Below are 17503 nucleotides of genomic sequence, written 5' to 3' on the forward strand. Positions count from 1 at the left end.
TAATTGTGGTTGTGTAGGGACAAACAGGTCGACGACAGTGGAGTAGCAGTTATTGGAAGCAAGATGATGACAGAGCTCCGGCGACGGTGAAGACAGGTGGTGATGGTGGTGGATAAAGGTGAGGGAGGTTAGAGGATTGGGAATACGTTTGACAATAGGTCTTGCTATAGACGGGTGGGGCGAACAGACGGGTAAAGACCTCTAATAAAATGGGTAGGGGGGACAAGGTGGGGCACCCCCATGTGCTTTCCACTTTATGGCAAATGGGTATTTTGTGAGGGAAAATAGTATCCGTATATACGTATAGACGGATAGTGTCGTCTATAATGAGAATTTGTGTACGTTTGAAGGAAGAGGAGAAGTGACGAGGAGTTTAATTTAAACTTGTGATTAATTTGATACAAGGGCTGAATATTAGTTCGTAAGTTCGCACGAGAACCTATTTCTATATATATGGGATATTTTATGTCGTGAGTTGAAGAGGCGGAGCAGGACCCGCTAATTATCTTGTGTCGGATATGTATTAGGTAGTCTAAATAAAGGTTTTCGTTTTAGTCACCTCTTTACTCGGGATGAGTAAAGGTTCGGTTTGGGGACATTTAATGTGGTTCATTTTAGCGCACTTTTAACCCCATTTTAAACCCTGTTTCGCATGCTTATTTGCACTTATTAGGGTCATTTCGGCGTCTTTAGCTTTCTATTTGATTTTTTATACGATTTTATCCTATTTGTAGGAAAGAAAGCAAAATAGGCGGAAATCGAGCATAAATGGAGCAATTAGGAGCTAAATTGATGGTACTAATGACCAAGCATGAAGAGGAGATGAAAACCAAAGACTCGTAACAAGGTTTTGAGGCAAATGAAGTTATCCCCCATGACCTATGGACCGCAGGACCGAAAGTTCCGGCCCTAATATACCATGACCTTAACCAAACCAAACTCATACCCTTTGGATTTACCATTTGATCACCCTTATGGACAGAATGACACCCTACTGCTTTTCTTATATTGATTTCACCCTTATTTACATTTACTTGCTCTTACTTTCATTAGTTTACATTTCATTGTTTTCGTTGTAGTTGTTCCACTCATCTAATATCAATCAATTTTGACACCCTTGACCCTATTACAAGCATCTTAATAATAATTGAAATTTATTCAATTTGATAGTTAACCGTCCTTTGGGTTCGACCTCTATTTACTACTTGCTAAGTTGTTTGTTGAGTTATAAATTTTTTTGAGTGGTTTTTGATGACACGACACACATCACCATCGTAATGATGATTTCAACACTCCAAAATTTTCAATTCTTTATTTTCAAAATCCGCGATTTTGAAATCGGTCTTTGAAAACAAATATGATCGTTTTATAAGCCGTCATAACCCTCGATTATTTCAATCCCTCCTTTTAAAAAATGGTCATTTGAAAACAAACCCGACCTTTTTCAAAAGACAACTCAACAACTTTCCCGATTTCCAATCTAACGTAAATAGGAAAATCCCATTTTTGAAACTTTTTCCTTTCTATATTCCTGCTTAAATAATAACATCGTACATATCAGCTCACCTTTCCGATTCAGCCTCGAGTCGAGTCGGGTCGAGTTCAAGTCAAAGTCTTTTAGATAAAGTCAAGTGTCTGCCAAAGTGAGTATACTTACCTTCTAGTCTAGGTCGTGTCGGCTAATTGTCGAGACATCTTCAATGGTGTTAGTAGAGTCAAAACTGATCGAGTATTAAACCAGCCTATCCCTTATATTACGGGTCAAAGGCCATGTTGGTATATATATCTTGTTTTATAATGGTGTCACGGCATTAACAAACCACTAAATCCCATCAGAAGTAATTTGTCTAGGCATCACCTTGTCAAGGTCGACACTCTTGTTTAAATTCAAAATCATTCACCGTGAGTTCGAACACAAGAAGTCATTCACGATCTTTTAAGAACTCATAATTGTTGGAAATCATATTTTAAATATCACATATTTTGGTTTAAAGTTTTAGTCATAAAACTTAAAGATCTTATGCATGCAAAACAAATGCAAGAGTAAGGAGAAAAACGGTTCCTTACATGTGAGTATTTCGGATATTTTGGGCACAAGTGATGTCTCCTACCTCACTTGTTCTTGAGCTTTCCATATGTTAGGATGATTCTCCAAAGACCTCAAGTATAGAAGCCACTCCTCTTGATTGCACCCAAGATTATCCCTTATCCCCACTAAATAATATTAGCTAGATATTAGTTTACTAGTTTACCTTAAAATTGATTACTAATACTCATATATTACACTAATAATATTAGTAATCTTATTGAACAATATTCATGTAATCTAAAACAAACTTTTAGAGAGACAAAGAGAGAGATGATAAAAATTGCATCTGTAAATGAATGAATAATGGAGTAGTAAAAAATGAGAACAAAATTCTCATTATGATTGAGGAAGTGGACGGGTGGTAGAGGCCAAATAATGACATCTTCTTTTTGCTTTTTCACTTCTCCAAATTGTAGGCATGTGAGTCTACTTAGTGTAGGTGTGTAAGCTAGTTTTAGGCTAGGCATGATTACATTATTTTATCTCATAAAATAATTCACCCACTAACTACTTCCATACCAATATTTCGGTCCATATACATAAAATGGACTACCTTTTTATTTTTGTCAATTTGTCACTTGTCACACAATATGTCACATGTAGTACGATACATGTTATTAATTAATTTAATGCATATTTATCACATAAATATCATTTTATGAATTAATTAAATTACATACAACAAATTGACTAGTAATACTTGATCACATAAATAAAATGGGTCATTTAATTATAATTCACAACATCTTGTAATTATAATTAACCATTCATTCTCATCTCTATTGTTTCACAAACAATAAACAATTTTAGTAATAAAATATTTCAATTACTAAAATAAATCTTATTTAATCCCATTATAATAAGATATCAATATTCTCTCTCACAAATTGAATTGTTCAATTTTAAGGAATTGATTAACTTGTATCATGATACAATTAATCAACTTTACAGATTAGGGCATCATCCTTTAGGTGTGACCTTAAGGGATCAACTGACCACCACCGTCCCACGACAGTAACCTCAAACTCTAGCAAGCCAATCGTTACCGATTAATGTTGATCAGTTGACTATAAAATGAATCATCCCTTACATATTCTTAAAAATGAGATTTAAACATGTGATCATCATGATCGACAATTGTGATCGCATTATTGTCGGGGACACTCCAACAATCTCCCACTTGTCCTCGACAAGTGTGCGACACCAATTCTCTTGTCCTATTACTATCTCCTACTCAATGCAAGATGTCTTTCAGGTCGTACTTGCAAGTGATCATATCGGTAGTGGTTTCCTCGATCTGGAGAATAACTGATTTGACCGGAATTATCTACCATAGATACCTTCCGAGCGTGGCCACGCATTTTCAGTTCATTACTTCTCGAGTGGCCCTGAGATATTGTTATAACCCTGACAAGGGGGTGGACAATTCCTATCGCACTATTCCCTTCGACTAGCCACATCCATCATAACCCAAAATATGCCCATTTGACCCCATTTAAGAAGGTCGTAGTAACATAAATCAAAGTTAATCTGAAACCATGCCACCTTAGGCGAACAGTCTTTAGTTAAAAGAATCGACTCATTAGAATATTATAGTAGCTCTCGCCACGACCAGGCTTTATGAATTTGCCAGAACTCTATAAGCGGTCACCGCCCAAAAAAGTGTTTCTAACAGTCTGCCTATGTGATTGACTAGTCATCTCATATGACTCTATGGCACTTGAACTTGCCATCAATCGCATCACACTCTAGTCACTTTGAGACGTCGCCTCATACAAGTCACTATGGGCAAATACCATGTTAATCCGAGTTCACTTTAACGGGGTTCAATATTGTCTCTATAACCCGTTTGGATGTAACAAAGTATAAAAGGAGTTTTTAGATTTAAAAACTCGAACGACAAATGTGATTATCTCATATGAATAGTCAATACTTGATTACTACTTCATATTTTTATAATCAATTTTCATCTTATATGTAGTTGTTCATCTCAATGCAATTGAAATGACATATGACATGACTCATCATGTTAAGCCTATGAGAAGGCTTTGATTAGTAGGTTTTATCAACTTCTTGTACCTTACTCAACCTTACTACATACTTGTTTTCCTTTCGTAATGTATACATTTTCATTACAAAACTTTCTGAATACGTGTCTAGATCCAATCTAGACATAGGCTTTCTTGCCTTAAAATAGCTCCCACTGTTTTCACAGTGTGCGGGACTCATCCCTGTTGCACATCTCATTATTGCAAGTGTAATCAATTTCCGTTGTAAATATTTCTCATTGTTCTTTATTGCCTAGAACGATTCTAGAAAATCTATTTCTTAAATAACATAGCCACAATGGTATCTTAACCATCCTAATGTGTTTTGATTATGGTTTTGTCGGAAACCATGCGCAATCTCAATTGTCAATTGTCATTTGTGCAACACCCTTACACAAAATTGCATCAAAAACACTTTGCTTTACATCCTTAATTCTTCTGCAAGCACTTAAGGGTAATCTTTATGGCTTACTTGGTAACTATTACTTAAATTTGATTTGAAACAATTCATCATACTCAAAGTATATGAAGTGTTATACATCATTTCCTGTTTAATTGATCCGGCAGCGGAAGCAAATGGAATCAATCAAATATATTCAACTTGATTGAACTAGTCATGAATCTTATCAACATAAGACTTCTTATTTGACGCTAATATCATGTGGATTTATCTACATAAATCTGGATATTAAAGATGTATTATATTTCCAAGTCTTAAATCATTCCCAATGATCAATATGTCATCCACATATAAGACTAATTAAAATTTCCGTAACTCCCACTAAACTTCATGTATAAACACAACTTCTTGACTTATCGAGAAAATTTTTATACCATGATCAAATCATTGATTCCAACTCATTAATTTCCTACTCAAGACCATCTCTAAAGTTGCACATTATCTTAGGATTGCAAAAAACTCATAACATGTATCGAATACATTTCTTCTTTGAAGAAGTGGGTTTTTGGATTCACTTTCTATATATCTCATAATGAAACACAATCCCTAAGAAGATCCAAATAGACTTAAGCATTTAAACTAGTGCAAAACCCTTTGCCACCAATCAAGCTTTGATATCTCTCTTTGATATTCAACAATTCCACTTGGAATTTATTTCGGATTTTTATGGCTCTAAGCCTTGTATTGAGTTGTGACTTAAACACTCTCATTAAGTTATATGTTTATTACTTTCCAGAATTAATTAACTTGAATCAAACAATTTCTTTGTAAGTTGTAAGCTCTTTACTTTCTTAAAAGTAACATGAATTCATCATCTTCAACAAGTGATGACTTTAACCTCCTAGGTTTTGAAGAAACAACGTCTTACACAAAACGTCTCATGTAGCCAAGAAAGACCAGTTTCTTGAGACATACAATTCTTTTGTGGCTCTTGAATATTTTCTCCCACTCTGTCTTCTAGAAACAAACTTGTATTCTAGAAAGACAGCTTCACAAGCCACAAACCTGTTGTACTCGTGATTATTGTAAAAGGAGCGCTTGTTTCTTGTGAAAAACTTACGAGCATGGTACACTACCATTCCATATCTCATATGAATAGTTTAGATTTAGTGGAAAAACACCTTTAGACAAAATGATAATATCCCCAAAATAAGATCAAGTAACTCAAAGTAACTTGATCAATGTCCAAACCATATCGAATAGAGTTTGTCAAACCTTATCCCATAATGCGTGTTAAGAGATATTAATTTGTGATACTATATCACACTTCCTTTGGCTTATATCAAAGTTATCACTTAGATATTCCCATTATGATCAAATCGTGCGTCTTTGAACTCTTTGTACTTCTTCATAGACTTCTCTTTGCACCTTATCAAGTGAACACTATCAACTTAATCGTCGGTAAAAGAAAATGATCAACATTTCTGGATTAATGATTTGCATCCTCAATCTCCTTTTCTTCTAAAAGGCACGAGAAATCTTGCTTTGAATACAAGATATGCATATACCATATGATTAATAATCTAATGGTTCAAAGAGTACTCGGTAACTCTTTGCGTTTATCATTCCAGAATTTAGATTAAATCTGGGTTACCAATATGAGTCTTGCATCATCTACATGATATATCATTCTAGCTTGGTTTAGAATAAATCACTTTGATTTTGGGCTAGCCATAAATCAAATCGCGGTGTATTGGGTCACAAAAAGTGAAACATCTTTTGTATCTTAACAAAATTATATTCTTATTTAGGGTCCATGTACTTAATATTCCTAATTAAGGTACAACTTTAAACCCAAAACTAGATTGAATACACAATGACTCTATCTCTCGACATTATTTAATGCTAGTCGTCATATTCTAATCATCCTATGTATCGCATACAATGATGAAAACCACCATCGGTTTCTAATATTGACGAAATGGTACTAGCAAAACTTATGTCAATTAAATAAATAAAGAACTAAGTCTTATTAGATGTCCCACAACTAACTTGCTTATTCTTTAACAACTTGGGGTAGTTTCCTTTCTAGTGTCCAACACTTCCAAAATGAGAACTTTTATCGGTCGAAATTGATAGGTTTAATAAAGTTATTCCCAATAACTTTACTTCTGCCTTTATCTTGTCAATTCCTTTCCAATCTTTACTTCCTTAACCTCGTCCTTTCTTAACGATTAAGAGAATGCTCCCACTCATTTCATTGAATCTTTGCTTAGAGAAGCAAAAATTTAATTTCATGAAGACTACTCTTCAATTTATTCGTTTAGTCTTAAAACTTTCATTGAAGTGGTTGCGTTATTTTGGTCAATTATGATTTCTTACAAATCTGATTACCAAAACAATTTAACGTTTCAAAGTACTTAATTCAATTAAGTATATGAATTAGACATGTTAGTCAATAATCAAAAGCCTTTTTTATAATGAATAACTTCTATCTACACCTTTCACAAAAAAAAGATCTTTAGCAATGGTTCATATGAGGTTTTAGAAGCAAATTCATATTTGTCTTTAGTTACGATGTTTTAATGGACATTTGAATCAAAAATCGAAATGATATCGTATATGAATTGTGGTAAAGAAATAGAACAATATGATAACGGAATAGTGGAAAACTTAACATTTATCGTTTTATTAATACTTGTAAATAACAAGTAAAGCATTTACATAGTGACCTCTACCCAACTATGATAAATGATTCCAAGATCCAAATTCATGTTAACTTGGGCACGGTAGGGCCGATTCATCCCTTATCAATATAACTCGGTGGATGAACTCTTTAATCGATTCTACTTTTAGAACTCTTGGTCGATAAAATTACATTAATATTTATCTTTGGCCCGAAACACATCCGGCAATCGTCGAGAATACTGATAATGTTCAAAACCTTAGGTTAAAAATTTCAAAAATTTATCGAGAAAAACAATGTTGCAGTTTATCGATTTTAACAATTATGACAATAAAAATATGAGAAAAATTATATTCATCAAATTTTCACTTTTAGATCTGAAATATATGATAAAATGCAATATGTGACGTTTTTCCTTTAGTCATGAAGTATGTTTTAGCATTATTACTAATTATAGTCACTATTTATGTGATTTTTCATCAAAAATTCATAAATCATGCATAAAGACTTAATTATGGCCACATATTTTACACACATCTTGTAAAATTGCATGTGACAACATAATAAATTTCCATGACCATTTTCGAAATATAACTCATATTAACCTATTTACCCATTTAAATACGATTTTAACTTAAAAAATCCATACTTTGAGCAAACCAACTCATTTTATCATGAAACTTTACAGGCCATCAGTAGATAATATATGTGAAAACATATCCAAAAATCACTGAAAAATTCGAAGTTTAGCTATTTTTCGTCCGAAAATGACATTTTTATCATAAAAATCACATTTTAATGCCAATAATATATAAAATGAACAATAAAAAAACATAAAACGTCCCATATGACCTAAAATACATTTAGGACCAGAATATTTTAACATGGAAAATTATTTCGTGATTTATCAACATAAAACACATATTTCAAGTTTTATTCGTTAATCGTATTATCTCGGAAAAACGATCCCGATCTTGCATGCAACAACCATAATGCTCTGATACCACTTGTTGGAAATCATATTTTAAATATCACATATTTTGGTTTAAAGTTTTTGTCATAAAACTTAAAGATCTTATGCATGCAAAACAAATGCAAGAGTAAGGAGAAAAACGGTTCCTTACATGTGAGTATTTCGGATATTTTGGGCACTAGTGAAGTCTCCTACCTCACTTGTTCTTGAGCTTTCCATATGTTAGGATGATTCTCTAAAGGCCTCAAGTATAGAAGTCACTCCTCTTGATTGCACCCAAGATTATCCCTTATCCCCACTAAATAATATTAGCTAGATATTAGTTTAGTAGTTTACCTTAAAATTGATTACTAATACTCATATATTACACTAATAATATTAGTAATCTTATTGAACAATATTCATGTAATCTAAAACAAACTTTTAGAGAGAAAAAGAGAGAGATGATAAAAATTGCATGTGTAAATGAATGAATAATGGAGTAGTAAAAAATGAGAACAAAATTCTCATTATGATTGAGGAAGTGGACGGGTGGTAGAGGCCAAATAATGGCATCTTCTTTTTGCTTTTTCACTTCTCCAAATTGTAGGCATGTGAGTCTACTTAGTGTAGGTGTGTAAGCTAGTTTTAGGCTAGGCATGATTATATTATTTTATCTCATAAAATAATTCACCCACTAACTACTTCCATACCAATATTTCGGTCCATATACATAAAATGGACTACCTTTTTATTTTTGTCAATTTGTCACTTGTCACACAATATGTCACATGTTGTACGATACATGTTATTAATTAATTTAATGCATATTTATCACATAAATATCATTTTATGAATTAATTAAATTACATACAACAAATTGACTAGTAATACTTGATCACATAATAAAATGGGTCATTTAATTATAATTCACAACATCTTGTAATTATAATTAACCATTCATTCTCATCTCTATTGTTTCACAAACAATAAACAATTTTAGTAATAAAATATTTCAATTACTAAAATAAATCTTATTTAATCCCATTATAATAAGATATCAATATTCTCTCTCACAAATTGAATTGTTCAATTTTAAGGAATTGATTAACTTGTATCATCATACAATTAATCAACTTTACATATTAGGGCATCATCCTTTAGGTGTGACCTTAAGGGATCAACTGACCACCACCGTCCCACGACAGTAACGTCAAACTCTAGCAAGCCAATCGTTACCGATTAATGTTGATCAGATGACTATAAAATGAATCATCCCTTACGTATTCTTAAAAATGAGATTTAAACATGTGATCATCATGATCGACAATTGTGATCGCATTATTGTCGGGGACACTCCAACAATAATGTAGTCACATTGCCCCGTCTCCGCGATAGAATTGCCTTTTGTACATATGTGTCATACTTGTTGTTGTTTGTGCAAATCTATGCCAAGACAAGTTATATCGCCTATCGTTATGTCAACTAGGAATTCCATTGGTGCCATCAATCAACAAGAAACTTGTGTTAAAACTTGAAAACGCATCAAACTATAACGTTGTTGGAACGAGAACGCGTCAATCCTTTGCTTACACTTGTAAACGAGCAAACTGCTTTTCTTAATGATAATTCGATGATCCTAAAATTGTATACAAACACCCTTTAAATAGAAACCATTTTCTTAACCTACAAGACTCCTAATCAAACCCGAAAGTAATTAATAATCCTCAACTTAGTCTAACAACCCATAACAACCAAATAATTAAATCTAATTGCTAAACTTATTCAACAAACAAAAAACTAATTAAATATTATCTTATAACTAAATTTATTTTGTATCAAGCACACTCTAATTAGCAAGAAATAAAGTCGAAAAAAGATGAATTAATTAATTAAAACACAGTTGTTACATTTATTCGTTGATTGTTATATTTATTCGCCCTATGGCTTCTATAACATAACTATAATACACATTTTTTTTTTTGACAGCTGTAAAGAAAGGTATCCTAGCTAATCATTGCCTTATAAGCAATGCCATGAGCATACACATTAAAGGGCCTAGGAATAAAGCTAAATGATAAACAATGAAAGTAGGAGCAAAGAGAGAGGAATCGTTAAGGATTCCTGTAGCCAGATGATGTGCCCGTTCGATCCCTCCAAAATGACAAATAAGAGGAAGACAGTCCGAAGAAACTTCCAAATGCCAGAATCCAGAACTCTTTGCCCACAGAAAAACCTCCTTTACAACAATAACCTCAGCCTGTAGAGCAGACTCAGCTACAATTGTCTTACTAAAATCATAGAACCTGTGCCGAGTTCCGGTTAGTGCAACCCATCCAATACCCGCCACACGCGTAGATTTCCATCCTGCATTAACCATTACTCGAATACGCTCACATGAGTGTGGCACACCAATCATATCAATAGGATTACTATCCTGGATCCACGCAAGTCCATCCTCGACCAAATTCTGTTCGTTCATAACAGACAAATCATTTGCCTTCCTTGTCTTTTCCATTGCCTGATCAGTAGTCATAACCACTTGCAACCACATGTTAAAAAACATAATGGGATGAAAAGACTCCCCCTTAAAAATCACCCTATTTCTGGTACACCACAAACACCACAGCGTAGCAAGGAAGCGCACCAAACGAGACTCAGCATCAACCATCTTATCAAGATAACGAATCCAGTTTATAATCCATTTTGCTAACCCAATTGGTGGACAAACAGCAGTCCCAATACCAAGCTTAGAACACATCCATATTTTCCTGGAAACCTCACAGTCCCGAAATATATGTTCTATCGTTTCCACAACCATTCCATCATGATTATAGAGTTTGCAACTATGATCAAGATCCATATTTCTTTTAGAAAAATTATTTCCTACCGAGAGTGTGTCTGTAAGAATTCTCCACACTAGAACTTTCCACACAGCAGGACTGGGTAATTGCCACAGTCTATTCTTGCAGAAGTCGCGGCCCTCCTTATCTAATCGAGTCTTATTCTTTAGAGTTCCTTTTCGTTCCATATACCCTCGTTGTAGCACACCATAACCGTTTTTAACACTATACTCACCCTTATTGCTTAGTATGTGTCCAGTACACTTCATCCATAGTCCGCGATCTACAGATAGGCATAGCTAGGATGCCATTTGCACTTTCTTCAGAGACGAGTTGCCTAACCAATTCTTCATTCCATGAAAGCTACACCGCTGAACCAACAGAGTTTCGAAGATCCCTTATCACAATATTACAGAGACCAACAAAATCCAAAGTAAACAAATCATTCTTGGGTTACGGATACTCGCCATTGACCCACCTTGTAGTCCAGACATTCATACTAGAACTAAGACCCGATTTCCATGCCATATGTTGTTGAACAAATTCCAAACCATAAAGAATACTCCTAGCACTCCAGGATAAATTCTTACCATTTCTTGCCCCTATATTGAGGGACCAATTGTCCATATCAATAAATTTTCTTCGGAAGACACGGCAAAACATAGAAGCATTCCCACTTACTATTTTCCAAGCATGTTTTTCCAGCATTGCTTGATTCAGACACTCAATATTATGAATTCCAAGCCCACCTTCGCTCTTTGGAAGACTAAGGAAGTTTTTACAGTACCAGTGAATAGTTTTCCCCTCTTTACATCCCGCCCACCAAAATTGTGACAGAAGAGCATTAAGCTTCCTTGTCACTCTTACCGGTATTTTAAATACCGATAGAAAATAATTGGAGAGGTTTGATAGTACGGAAGAAATTAAGGTCAACCTTCCAGCTGGAGACAGAAATATTCCATTCCATGAAGTATTGCGCTTCATGACAAGATCAATAAGGCCTTTAATTAGTTCCCTTTTCGAACCTTATAAATCCGTGGGTAGTCCGAGGTATTTTCCCAATTCCTTATTTCCTTTGATTCTAAGACTTTTAAGGCTTCGTCGAGCTTTAGCCAACCTCGTATTTGGGCTAAATAGGATACCCAATTTCTCCTCATTAATCACTTTACCAGAGGCCAGACAATAACGATCAAGTATTACCCTCAAATTACTTGCGAAGTCATTCTGGTCTTGGATAAAGAAAACCGCATCATCCGCAAAGAACAAGTGAGAGAGAATCTCCTCCCCCTGGCATAGACTAATACCTTTCGAGATACCCATATTCTGACATTGCACCATAGTACATGACAAGGCCTCCATACATAAAACAAACAGAAAAGGCGAAAGCGGGCCTCCTTGCCCGAGGCCACATCGTGGACGAAAAATATCCCGTGGTGCACCATTGAAAAGGACCTGATAAGAAACACTAGTAACACAATTCATGATTAATGTTACTAACTTGTCTGGGAACCCCAATTTTTCCAACACAGCCCTAAGAAAACCCCACTTCACCCTGTCATACGCCTTGCTCATATCGGCCTTAAAAGCAAAACTACCATTCTTTCCTTTCTTATGAGAGTTCAATTTATGAATAGCTTCATTAGCCAACAGAATATTATCAGAGATATGCCTCCCTGGAATGAACGCGTTCTGAAAATCACCCACTAAATATCTCATCACTTTGGTCAGGCGATTTGAAATACACTTTGACACAATACGCATAAACACATTACACAGACTAATAGGACGGTAATCTCCCACCTTCTCTGGATTATCTGACTTTGGTACGAGAGTAAAAAAAGTTCTATTGAGTTCCGTTAGCACCACTCCCGAGTTAAGAACTGAAAGAACAGCTTTGGTAACATCTTTTTTGATAAAGTACCAACATTTCTGGTAAAAAATGTCCGAAACTGTTGGAATATGTGTCCTCCGACAATAATGCGATCACAACTGTTGATCATGATGATCACATGTTTAAGTCTCATTTTAAAGAATACAATTGGGAAGTAATATTTTACTGTCAACTGGTCCACACATATCGGTAATGCTTGGTTGACTAGAGTTTGACATTACTGTCGTACGACGGTGGTGACCAGTTGATCCCCTTAGGTCATACCTATAGGGTAACACTCTTAATTGATCATTTAATTGATCGTATGACGATACGGGTCAATTAAATTACTTAAAATTGACGGACGATTTTGGAAGTAATATTTACGTGTCTCATTGAAATTTGATTAAATAAGATACGGTCTAAGTAATCGAATTGTTTTATTACTTAGATGAAATTATTGTTTAAGGAAACAATTGCATTTGAATGAATAAATTATTATAAATACAAGATGTTGTGATTTATAATTGGTAAATTATTTTGGTACAAGTAATTATGAATTACTAAGTCGATTTTGTATATGACGTATTTTTATTAATGCGTTGATTTTTAATATGTTAAAAATACATAACAATTTTATGTGACATGTGACATGTGACATATGAAAAATTGACAATTTGACAAAAATAAAATGGAGCCCATTTTATCCATGTTAACCGAAATAATGGGAGGATTAGGAAAATATTATGTTGATTATGTGAGTGGTAAGCATAATCATTTTACCTAAAGTCTAGCCATGCAACCCTACTTACTCTTGTGAAGACTACCTTGTGCATGCATTGGCCCTCTTTCCTTCCCAATTCCACCCGGTTTTTGAGAGGAGAAAACCATGGGTTTTTCTCCTTATTTTACCATATACACTACCAATAGTTAGTGTATATATTACTCATTTTTACACACATCTAAAATAAGAATTTTAGAGAGATAAAAAGCTTTCCTTCTTCTCCTTCTCTCAACCGAATTAGAGAGCACAAAATAAAGATTTTTGGTCAATTTTATACAAAATTAATATTGTTCTAGTAATAATAATATTAATTTTATTAAGTTGTTATCTTGGGTATAAAACCTTGGGAGGGATTCTCTATTTGAATCCTTGTTCATCCACTTAAGGAAGCTCAAGAACAAGTGAGTAGGAGAACTCACTTGTGCCCATATAAACCGAAATATCAATGTGAGATGATAATTTCTTCTTTAATTACATTATTGTTTGCATGCATAAGATCATCTTTTAATTTTATGACTAAATTAAAATTATAACATTATGAATATGTTTTTTTTAAGAGATATAGATTTCTAACAAGCGGTATCATAAGCCTTGGTTATTTGCATGCAAATCGGTTATAGTTTTTCCGAGTTATACGATTAACATATAAAACTTGTAAATTTGTGTTATTATGATATATCACGAAATAAATTATGCATGTTAAAGTTTATGATTCTAAAATGTATTTAGGATATTTTGGTTAATTTATGGATTTTTATTGTTCATCTTATATAATAATGGCATTAAAAATGTGATTTTATGATTAAAATGTCATTTTCGGACTAAAATTAGCTAAACTTTGAATTTTAAAGTGGTTTTTGGATATGTTTTCACATATATTATTTTTAGATGACCTGTAGAGTTTCAGAATTTTTGGAGTTTTTATGCTCGAAATATGGATTTTTCATAATAAAAATCGGATTTAGATGAAAAATAGGTTAATACGAGATAAATTTCGAATCTGGTCATAGAAATTTAGTATGTTGTCACATGAAATTTTACAAGATGTGTGTAAAATAATAGGCTATATTGAAGTCTTTATGCATGATTTATGAATTTTTGATGAAAAATAGCATAAATAGTGACTTTATTAGTGAATAATTGCTAAAACATACTCCATGACTAAGGAAAAACGTCACATGTTGCATTTTATTATCTTTTTCAGATCTAAAATTGAAAATTTGATGAATATAATTTTTCTCATGTTTTTATGATTATAATTGATAAATCCGTTAAACTGCAACATAGTTTTTCCAATAATTTTACGAAATTTTAACCTAAGTTTTTGAACATTATGAGTGTCATGGTATTTTTCTAGAATGTTCATAAGTTTAAATTTCAAATTTATTTGAAATTTTTGTGATTTATTTGAAGTTTATAGCATTTTTATTGTAATTTTGGGTCCATTAATGAACAATTTTAAGAAATATGAGTTAATTATAGTCAAATAGTTAGTGGAGACTAATTTTGAGTCCTAAGAGGTTAGGGTACTTAACTTATGCATAAATATGAATTTATGTAATTTATTGTGATTTTAAAAGGTTGAATCACGCAAATCCGTAAAAACCGTTAAATATACGATATTGGCTCTTTAAAGGCGATTTAGCATAAAATTGGGCATGTTCATACATATTATAATGCTGCATTTTATTTATGATTGTCATAATTTTATTTTATGTAATTTTTGAATTATGTAATTTACTTAGTATGGCCTTAGTTTTTAATTGGTATTACCCGAAATGTATGGGAATATCGATTCGGTTGTAATTTATTGTGATCTCGTATCACCGTTTAGTTATTTTGATAGTTTTATTTTATTTTAATTACAAATGTATAATAGGAAGTTATGTAATTTGTTATGTAATTTAATTATTCCGGAGTTCCTTGAAGACGGTGTCCACAAGAAGGCGATACATAAAGACGGTGTTGCCTCGAGATGCGTGTTAAAACCGAAGTTCAAGGGACCAATGGAGTTGGTTTCCGAATATGTAATAGTTAATTAGATTTTCTATTTTAGGAAGGCCATACTAGGATTTAATTTATGCTTTGCTTTTTTATTTATATGTTGCATGCATCGCTAAATCGCCATAACTAAAACATGCATCATCTCTTAATCGAGTTTATCGAACGTGTCAATTAGAATTATCGTAGTTCACCGTTTTAGTTCACTTAAAACGTGATAGATAATAAATTGACATGACCTCTCGCTAAAATAATCAATTGAGATATAGCCTTACCAAAAAGTAGAAACCATGAAAACCTATTTCGTGAGGGAGTGCACTGGCTTTACCGGGGTACAAACCTTGTTACGTAGGGGAAGTGGGTGATAAATGTCTACCCACCAAATTTATAAAGATGAGGGTTGTTTTCGGCTTTACCGATGCCCAAGTTGATGTAAGTTTGGATTATGGACACATTTATTCGAAATTTGGGTTGAATTCAACGAAAGTATTCTCGACAGTTGCCGGATGGGTTTCGGGCTAAAGATAAATTTTAATGTAAATTTATCGACCAAGAGTTCTAAAATTAGAATCGATTAAAAGGTTAATCCACCGATTTATATTGATAAGGGTTATATTTCGGCTTTACCGATGCCTAAATTAATATGAATTTGGATCTTGGAATCATTTATCAAGTTGGGTAGAGGTCACTAGATAAATGCAATAAAACTTGTTGAAACTTATTTTACGAGTATTATTATATTGAAAACGACATATGTTTTATTCTTTCTATATTTTGTTTTGTAGACCGCTCTTATTTCTCATAACAAATGGCAAATCCAAACACCAACGCCACACCTCTCACTAATACTTCATGGCTCCGATCCTTCATGGATCGATGTAAATTTGAAAAGAATGGGTCAAATTTCTTCGATTGGGATGCCCAACTCAAATTAGCCGCCCAAGGTGACGACAAGCTTCGTTACCTCACCGAGGCCTCTCCACTCGAACCTAACACTAGGTCGACCGCCGCCACTAGGGAAGCATATGAGGCTTACCATAAGGAGTCCGCTGCAATGAAAAATGTGTTGATCTTTGCGATGGAGGCGGATCTCCAAAGGAGAGCCTTTAAGATGGGCACCGCTAATGAAATCTACTCCAAGCTTGTGACAATGTTTTCACAAACTCCGCGGATCGTCCAATATGAGGCGGCCGCGGCATTCTTTGATCTCGACTTCAAAGAGGGCCAAAAGGTTAGCCCTCATGTGCTCAAATTAATGGAGCTAGTCGAGACCTTGAAGATTCAAAAAGTTGAAATCCCCAAAGAAGTCATTGTAGATAGGATTCTACACTCCTTATCCAAAGTCAAGGCATATGTTCAATTCCGGGTGAATTTTAGCATGCAAGACAAGGACGTGTCTCTTGAAGAGTTGCACAAGTTACTTGTGCAAGCCGAAAGAGACATGGGGTTAAATGTTAACCCACCTAAGGATGTGCTTAACATTAGCACCAAAAGCAAAGGGAAGTTCAAGAAGAATTGGAAGAAGGGTAAGAAGCAAGCTTCCACTTTCACCAAAGCTAAGACTTATGAAGCTAGCACTTCCAAAATCAAGAAGGGTCCTTTTGATAAATGCCATTATTGTAATGGTGTTGGACATTGGAAAAGAAATTGTTCCAGATATCTTGGTGACATCAAAGATGGAAAGATCACTTCAATAGGTAAATGACTATCCTTTCTTTTATGTTTCTAATTCAACTATGGTATTGTGATACAAAGTTGAGATAATGTATCCCCTTTTTATTGTAAATAGGGCCTCCACCAAGCAAGGACAAGGGAAAAGAAAAGCAAGCT

The 17503-nt window shown here is 33.9% G+C and overlaps 1 protein-coding gene across 1 annotated transcript; it reads right to left on the minus strand.

The window, feature by feature from the left end:
- Nucleotides 1-10189: 10189 nt before the first annotated feature.
- On the minus strand, nucleotides 10190-11287 carry LOC141629398 (uncharacterized). Its single transcript, XM_074442410.1, has one exon. The coding sequence runs from the start codon at nucleotides 11285-11287 to the stop codon at nucleotides 10190-10192; it is 1098 nt and encodes a 365-aa protein (XP_074298511.1).
- Nucleotides 11288-17503: the final 6216 nt, after the last annotated feature.

This window comes from Silene latifolia, chromosome Y (genome assembly GCF_048544455.1).
Source record: "Silene latifolia isolate original U9 population chromosome Y, ASM4854445v1, whole genome shotgun sequence".
NCBI lineage: Eukaryota > Viridiplantae > Streptophyta > Magnoliopsida > Caryophyllales > Caryophyllaceae > Silene > Silene latifolia.